The sequence below is a fragment of the Symphalangus syndactylus genome, chromosome 12, assembly GCF_028878055.3.
Source record: "Symphalangus syndactylus isolate Jambi chromosome 12, NHGRI_mSymSyn1-v2.1_pri, whole genome shotgun sequence".
Taxonomy (NCBI): domain Eukaryota; kingdom Metazoa; phylum Chordata; class Mammalia; order Primates; family Hylobatidae; genus Symphalangus; species Symphalangus syndactylus.
Window position 1 is genome coordinate 39,437,580 of NC_072441.2, and position 8,157 is coordinate 39,445,736.

The 8,157-nt window shown below is 47.8% G+C and overlaps 1 protein-coding gene across 1 annotated transcript; it reads left to right on the forward strand.

The window, feature by feature from the left end:
* Window positions 1-1,291: 1,291 nt before the first annotated feature.
* Window positions 1,292-6,391, forward strand: CCN1 (cellular communication network factor 1). Its single transcript, XM_063624251.1, has 5 exons — window positions 1,292-3,728; window positions 4,047-4,260; window positions 4,610-4,966; window positions 5,100-5,308; window positions 5,424-6,391. The coding sequence occupies exons 1-5, from the start codon at window positions 3,666-3,668 to the stop codon at window positions 5,724-5,726; spliced, it is 1,146 nt and encodes a 381-aa protein (XP_063480321.1). The 5' UTR covers window positions 1,292-3,665; the 3' UTR covers window positions 5,727-6,391.
* The last annotated feature ends 1,766 nt before the right edge of the window (window positions 6,392-8,157 follow it).

Sequence of the window (8,157 nt, forward strand, 5' to 3'; positions counted from 1 at the left end):
CCGCGCCCTCCCGCCGTGCGTACCCTCTCCGCTCCCTCTGCAGGGGTCCCGGAGCCGACCGCCCTCTCCGCGCGTCGGCCACCCAGTTCCTGCCGCAGCCACCAGGATCGTGGCTTCCTGGGGCTCTCCTGGCTATCAAGCCAAGGGGATGGGGGCGGGGAAATGGTGGAGGAGAGAAATGGGATGGTACGGGGGCGCACCTTTCATTAAGGTGGCTTTGAAGAGTGGAGTTGTGAGATTGGGTGTGCACACGAGGATCTATGAAGACACACACACACCCCTACTACAGGCACTCCGGTCGTCCAGGGCAGTGGTTCTCAGGGTGTGATCTCCGGACCAGCAGCATCACCATCACCTGGGGACTTGCTAGAAATGTAACTAATCAGAAACTCTGGGGTGGGACCCAGGAATCATTCATTAACTAGCCCTCCAGGCGACTCTGATGCACGCTAGTCTGAGAGCCTTCCTAAGGCTAGGAAACCGGAGTCGCCAGATTTACCGTTATTATTCTCGGTTGCCGCCAGACAGTGAGCCCTTCATTAGGTAACCTAAAATTCCTTGGCAGCAGCGGGTGAGAGACGTCCCCATCGCTCAGCCCGAAGCCAGGAGCTGCAGAAGACAAGTAGCCCCTTCTCCGTGGATTGCAACCCAAGGCAGCCCAAGGAAACAAGGCAGTCCGTTATTTCCTCCTGGGGCACCCGTATGGGGAGGGTGAAGGAGAAACTAGCAAAAGAGCCATACAGAATTAGCACCCGAAGCAACACTTACCCATAAACATTTGCACATTTCGCCTCCTGTCCGTCAACTTGGACTCATCTGCGGCTTCCAGCGGAGGCGGCGAGAAGGCGACGGAAGGCTGGGGTTTCTGGACGGTCTTTGGGCAGGACTTGAGGAGCCGCTGTTTCTCTTGCCTAATGTCGTCGATTACTAGCAGGCGCACCAGCACATGGTATATGGAGAGGCTGTGCACATAGGTTACTCTAGTGTCTCCCGCTCCCACACCTCCTGGCCCTGTTGCTCCAGCTTCCCACCCCCATCCCACAACACACCCCCTGCTTTAAATGGGCAGCTGACGGTAAGGTTCTCTAAATTTCTCCTCTGGGGCAAACTCATCCTCAAGATTCCCCAGTTGAAGTCCAGAAACAAACCCACACACCCTTGTTAAAAAAACTTTAATGTGATTTTAAAGGAATCTCTGGAATGGCGTGTGTTTGAACGCAGTGCGGCAGACTGGATCTCTGCCGTCCCCCATCCCCAACCTCCAATTAAGGTATATACGGCCAGTTGGATGATCCACTGTGCTTTTATTTTAAATCATGATAGACAGATTGCGTGAAAAACAAGGAATTCCAAAGAATTTCCTGCTCTGGGAAGAGAAGTTAAATCTATATTTAACAACATTTGAAGCTGTCAAGAATGCTTTGTGGTTGGATAACAGGCAGAAAAATGTTAAAAACGCAGGCTACTGCTATACCCAAATATGGAAATATTGTTACGTCTGGTGTCTGATTCACCATCTGGAAATACTTACAACCATGAAGTCAAATAGAAAAGACGCCACAACAGAAGCCAGGAACCCTCCTCTCCATTCTCTTTCTACCATCTCCCTCTGTTCAACCCGTACTGTTCCTACACCCCTCCTCCCCCCTCCCGCCTCCCAGTCACTTCCTTAAGAAGGAAACAATAATGAAATGATAAGGCAGGAAAAACAGTGTTTTGTAAATAATAATCGATGTATTAACCTGTGTACGTGTTGGGCCCACACTTTCCTCACTGTATTTGCATAACACCTGACAATCCATTGTCTTGAAAAGTCTCCCACCCCTAACCCTCCAACAGAGCTTTAGAGATCCCACTCCCTCTAGCAAATGCTGCTTCCATTTATGAAAGGGCACTTTGGAATGAATGAAACTGAGCTCCCTGCAAGAGTTCTCTTCACTGGATTGTGTTTTCATCCTGACAGCTTCTCATTGTGCTTATCAGGAAAGGCAGCATTAGCACTAAGGGCCTTTTTAAGCAAGACTGCTAAATTATGAAGTCTGAACAGCCCTAAACATTAAAAAGGATAAGTAGTTATCCTAGAGCATATGAGTCTCACATGATAATTTTTATTAAAATTATGCAAAAAGTTTTTGAAACTTGCAGGGAAAGTTTATCAATCACACTAATGGTATTGGTGATGTTCAAGTAAATTGTCTTGTGGTGGGGTCTTCTACTGAGCGTGTTGCAGGTAGAACAGGATCTTAAAATCTGCTGACATTTTTACTGCAAAATATTACATCCTAAATCTCTTTTCTGTACTTGGAGAGAAGGGCATTGCAATTCATTTAAAATGGGAGGCTTCTAGTGGTCCCTAGGAAAGGAGTTAACAACCCCACAAAACGTCCAGCTTGAAGGAGTCTGCTTTTCCCAGAGATTCATAGGGCACAATGGTCCTGGAATCTGGTTTGGCCTTGCGGTCTTTGCAGGTGATGATTTTAGGCCAAAGCACTCCACAGTGGTCCCCTGCACTTCTGGCTGGCTGCTTGGTTAGCATAGCCTCCTGCCCGCGGAGGGAGGCGGGAAGGGCTTACCCGGTCTCCTGCATCCGTGAGGAAGTATAAGTCAGCCTCCCGGAGAACTCCCCGCGTTCGTTTCCTCTTGGACTTCCAACTCAGGCAGTGGGCTGGAACTAAAGTGGGAACCTCCAAAAACAAACAAGTACAACATACCCAAAAGAGGGAAGGGCTAGAAGAGTGGGGGAGACCTCTGCCTGGCAATTTGCCAGACGATGGGGAAGTTTCCCCCCGCCCCCCCGCCTTTTCATTCATAAATGCCACTGTGGGTATTAATTTGCAATTCACTGAACTTTGCTAATAAACATCATGCCAAAGCTTTGGGACTTGTTTCGAACACGCCTCTTTGAAGTCCACAAATATTCCTGGCTCAGAGACACACTCCTCTTCCTCGTTCTACTCTTTGAACAGATAACTTGCCTCTCACCTTCGCTGTAAACAAGCAAACAGCTCACTGCCTTCCCGGGTGAGGGCTTCAGTGGCTGCCCGGTCAACTAGCATCACAAAACAAAACGACTTTTGTTCCTCCCTCTCAGGTCCTCCCACCCACCCAGTCCAGGCAAAGTTCTGAACTGGCTCCCCTCGCCCCTCACGACCCTCCAACCACCATCACCACCATCACGCCCCAAAGAACCCTTCCCAACATAAGTCGTAATTTAAGGTGGAAAAAACGAACTGTTTTCTTGACGGGTCTGGGACACACACACACACACACACACACACACACACACACACACACACACACAAAGGTGCAATGAAGCCAGGGGAGGCGCTTGGCAGCAGCCCGCGCCAACCAGCATTCCTGAGATGTTTGAGAATTCTGGAACGCGCAGACAGAGCCGACGTCACTGCAACACGCGGCGCCTCCGCCGGCCCGTATAAAAGGCGGGCTCCGGGGCGCCTGGGCAGACCGCGAGCGAGAGCGCCCCCGAGCAGCGCCCGCACCCTCCGCGCCTTCTCCGCCGGGACCTCGAGCGAAAGACGCCCGCCCGCCGCCCAGCCCTCGCCTCCCTGCCCACCGGGCCCACCGCGCCGCTACCCCGACCCCGCTGCGCACCAGCTTGGCGTCTTCGTCGCCGCGCTCGCCCCGGGCTACTCCTGCGCGCCACAATGAGCTCCCGCATCGCCAGGGCGCTCGCCTTAGTCGTCACCCTTCTCCACTTGACCAGGCTGGTGAGTTGGACTCTCCCTTTGCCACCGATTCCCCGTCCGCTCTCCAGCCCCTTCCCCTGGTCCCAGATTGCCCGCGGCAGGAAAAGTTAAAAAGTTCGCGGTCGTTTGCGGGTAGCCGTTTCTTTAAGCACTCTCCCCCTCCCCCCGAAGACGTGTCGGGACCTCTTGGTGGGAGCAGCCTTCCGAGGTGGCCGGGCTGGACGAGATCAGAGGCTTCTTGTCGACAGGGTCGGAGACCCCTGTCCCTTCCTGCGGGCAGCCGCGGGGCCCCTCCTGCGCACCGCGCTGAGTCTCACGCGTTTCTTCTCCCCCTTCCAGGCGCTCTCCACCTGCCCCGCTGCCTGCCACTGCCCCCTGGAGGCGCCCAAGTGCGCGCCGGGAGTCGGGCTGGTCCGGGACGGCTGCGGCTGCTGTAAGGTCTGCGCCAAGCAGCTCAACGAGGACTGCAGCAAAACGCAGCCCTGCGACCACACCAAGGGGCTGGAATGCAACTTCGGCGCCAGCTCCACCGCTCTGAAGGGGATCTGCAGAGGTAAGATGCTTGTGGTTTGGCCCCTTTAAAAAAAAATACTAGTCCCCATAGTCCAGAAGTTTAGTAATTTTGAGACCATGTATGGTGATGCTTTGTTGTTGGTAGCTTGGCAGAAAGGCACATGATTTCAGCAGTCTGGAATGCAATTCAGTGTGTCTGGGCCCAACGAAAGTGCATACGGAAAAGTGATTCCTGACTAACTTATTGTTCTGGTCTGGAGTCTCTGGGGAATTGTAGGAACTTTACCATAAATTGAATTTAACAGCAGAAAATATGTATGAGTTTCAGGCGGTGGTTTGGAATCTTAACTTTATCCCTTTCTACCTTTCTCTTTTGGTGATCTTTGTAGCTCAGTCAGAGGGCAGACCCTGTGAATATAATTCCAGAATCTACCAAAACGGCGAAAGTTTCCAGCCCAACTGTAAACATCAGTGCACATGTATTGATGGCGCCGTGGGCTGCATTCCTCTGTGTCCCCAAGAACTATCTCTCCCCAACTTGGGCTGTCCCAACCCTCGGCTGGTCAAAGTTACCGGGCAGTGCTGCGAGGAGTGGGTCTGTGACGAGGATAGTATCAAGGACCCCGTGGAGGACCAGGACGACCTCCTTGGCAAGGAGCTGGGATTCGATGCCTCCGAGGTGGAGTTGACGAGAAACAATGAATTGATTGCAGTTGGAAAAGGCAGCTCACTGAAGCGGCTCCCTGGTAAGTGGAGACTGAGCACTTCAGACACTGTAGTGAGATGCATTTCTGGTCTAAAGCTTTGTAGAAATGAGTACTTGAGCCTGTTTGTGTCGGTATGCCTCTGAGAAGTCTTCCCTCTTATTTGTCTCTCTAGTTTTTGGAATGGAGCCTCGCATCCTATACAACCCTTTACAAGGCCAGAAATGTATTGTTCAAACAACTTCGTGGTCCCAGTGCTCAAAGACCTGTGGAACTGGTATCTCCACACGAGTTACCAATGACAACCCTGAGTGCCGCCTTGTGAAAGAAACCCGGATTTGTGAGGTGCGGCCTTGTGGACAGCCAGTGTACAGCAGCCTGAAAGTAAGTTCCTTCAGGGACGTGTAGACTGCTGCCTGGCAGGTGGGTGGGATGTGAACATCTTTTTGAAGAAAGAGAAATATCACCCCTAACTTTCCTTCTCTCCTCTCTCTTACAGAAGGGCAAGAAATGCAGCAAGACCAAGAAATCCCCCGAACCAGTCAGGTTTACTTACGCTGGATGTTTGAGTGTGAAGAAATACCGGCCCAAGTACTGCGGTTCCTGCGTGGACGGGCGATGCTGCACGCCCCAGCTGACCAGGACTGTGAAGATGCGGTTCCGCTGCGAAGATGGGGAGACATTTTCCAAGAACGTCATGATGATCCAGTCCTGCAAATGCAACTACAACTGCCCGCATGCCAATGAAGCAGCGTTTCCCTTCTACAGGCTGTTCAATGACATTCACAAATTTAGGGACTAAATGCTACCTGGGTTTCCAGGGCACACCTAGACAAACAAGGGAGAAGAGTGTCAGAATCAGAATCATGGAGAAAATGGGTGGGGGCGGTGTGGGTGATGGGACTCATTGTAGAAAGGAAGCCTTGCTCATTCTTGAGGAGCATTAAGGTATTTCAAAACTGCCAAGGGTGCTGGTGCAGATGGACACTAATGCAGCCACGATTGGAGAATACTTTGCTTCATAGTATTGGAGCACATGTTACTGCTTCATTTTGAAGCTTGTGGTGTTGATGACTTTCTGTTTTCTGTTTGTAAATTATTTGCTAAGCATATTTTCTCTAGGCTTTTTTCCTTTTGGGGTTCTACAGTCGTAAAAGAGATAATAAGATTAGTTGGACAGTTTAAAGCTTTTATTCATCCTTTGACAAAAGTAAATGGGAGGGCATTCCATCCCTTCCTGAAGGGGGACACTCCATGAGTGTCTGTGAGAGGCAGCTATCTGCACTCTAAACTGCAAACAGAAATCAGGTGTTTTAAGACTGAATGTTTTATTTATCAAAATGTAGCTTTTGGGGAGGGAGGGGAAATGTAATACTGGAATAATTTGTAAATGATTTTAATTTTATATTCGGTGAAAAGATTTTATTTATGGAATTAACCATTTAATAAAGAAATATTTACCTAATATCCGAGTGTATGCCATTCAGTATTTTTAGAGGTGCTCCAAGGTCATTAGGAACAACCTAGCTCACGTACTCAATTATTCAAACAGGACTTATTGGGATACAGCAGTGAATTAAGCTATTAAAATGAGGTGATTGCTTTTATACCTTTACTTTCAGTAAAGTCTTTGCATGTAAAGTAATGTTTAAAAAACATGTATTGAACACGACATTGTATGAAGCACAAGAAAGATTCTGAAGCTAAATTTGTGATTTAAGAAAACAGCGCTTTATGTTCATCAGAATGTAAAGCCTAAGGGTCTCCATCACTCTGTGAGATGGCTATAATAATTTATTATTTTAATCACCAGGTTAGTGGGCATGTCACTTTAGTAGAGAAACCCTTTAATGTAAAGAGGTAGTCTGTAACTCAGGCTGCCCACATCCAGATCCATGGGCAAGATTGAATATAATTAATGTATTCTAAAGACTTGCTTGTTTAAAACTTTATATTTTCCCAATACCATTCCTAAAAATTAGGAGAACTACTTAGAAATTTACCCTTGGCTGTTATCAGGAAAAATCTGAGTCTATAGGAGTCAGTTTGTTTTCACTAAATGAGCTTGAAGCATGACTTGTGTTAATCCTAATAAGCCGGTGATTAGGTAAACATGCTGTTAAATGCAAAGGAATGCAAGGAATTTCAAGTACTTTTCCAATAGCGTGAGGGCCAAGCTACCCCATCCCCCTTTCCTTTTTATAATATACGTTATATTGATGGGGGAGGGAGCAGTTATATAGAGTTGGCTATTCAGAAGGTTAAAGGTCCAGAGCATTCCTAAAAGAAAGGGACCCAAATCATAGGTCTAGGAGAGGTTGAGAAGGCTGTGTCAATGTTTGTGAAAATGTCGGTAGCCTGTTTCAGAAGCATCTTCATCTTTAGAAAGCGCTGACAATAAACCTTTTATAGGGAGAAGTTTTCCTTTCATCATCAGTGTTGGCTCCTGTTCAAATCCATAGTGAAATATTTCAGTCTGCACTTAGTTAAGAGAGTACTTGAGTTTTTGGGCAGAAGAGAAAGTACTTTTAAAAGGAATGGAGGGGGACAGCTCCTGGGATCCTGAAGGGATTTTTCCAAGTAGATTAAATAATATCCATACCTTAATGAAGACCCACAGAAAAATACTGCCTAAGCAATGGTTTTAAAGCCTTATGGAAATGCATAAAGGTTAATATAAATGCACTAGTAAAATCTACGGCCAAAAGCCTTCACTTCTGATTTTGACTTGCCTGAAATATTACAGCTTGTGCCTTCTGAACAGTCAGTTTTCTTGCCTGAGGCATTCAAATGTTAAGGTATTTGAGAATTTAAACACCACCTGGCCCAGTCGTGGATGCAGTTAAACTTGTCAGTGCAATGTAACATGTGAAACATAATAAAGGTGTGAGGTTTTTGTGGTGCAATCTTGTTGAACAGACATCTAAATCCATAGGCAAGATTTACACATTCCCAAGCATCAAGCCTGAAGTATTGCCCTCCAACACTGGAGTCCAACAAATCGCTTCTTATGCAGAGATCAAGGAGCAATATTTTATAGATCCTTTCAGTGTGCAGGAAAGTAGTATTTGTCCAAATAAGCTCAAATGTGAAACAGAACCTAGTATGGGAAAACACTGAATCTTTGGGTTATTAATCTCATCCTGGTAAATACAATGAGGGTGATTGAAAGTGCCAATTCCATTTACAATAAGTGTGTTCAGTTAATAAAGAAGATGAATACAAGCAAATTA

What these genes read in the sequence shown, in the direction of transcription:
- CCN1 (XM_063624251.1), top strand. Translation starts at nt 3,666, where the DNA reads ATGAGCTCCCGCATCGCCAGGGCGCTCGCCTTAGTCGTCACCCTTCTC. An exon ending in TCTGAAGGGGATCTGCAGAG is followed by an intron (nt 4,261 to 4,609) that starts GTAAGATGCTTG and finishes TGATCTTTGTAG; the next exon opens with CTCAGTCAGAGGGCAGACCC. An exon ending in CTCACTGAAGCGGCTCCCTG is followed by an intron (nt 4,967 to 5,099) that starts GTAAGTGGAGAC and finishes TTGTCTCTCTAG; the next exon opens with TTTTTGGAATGGAGCCTCGC.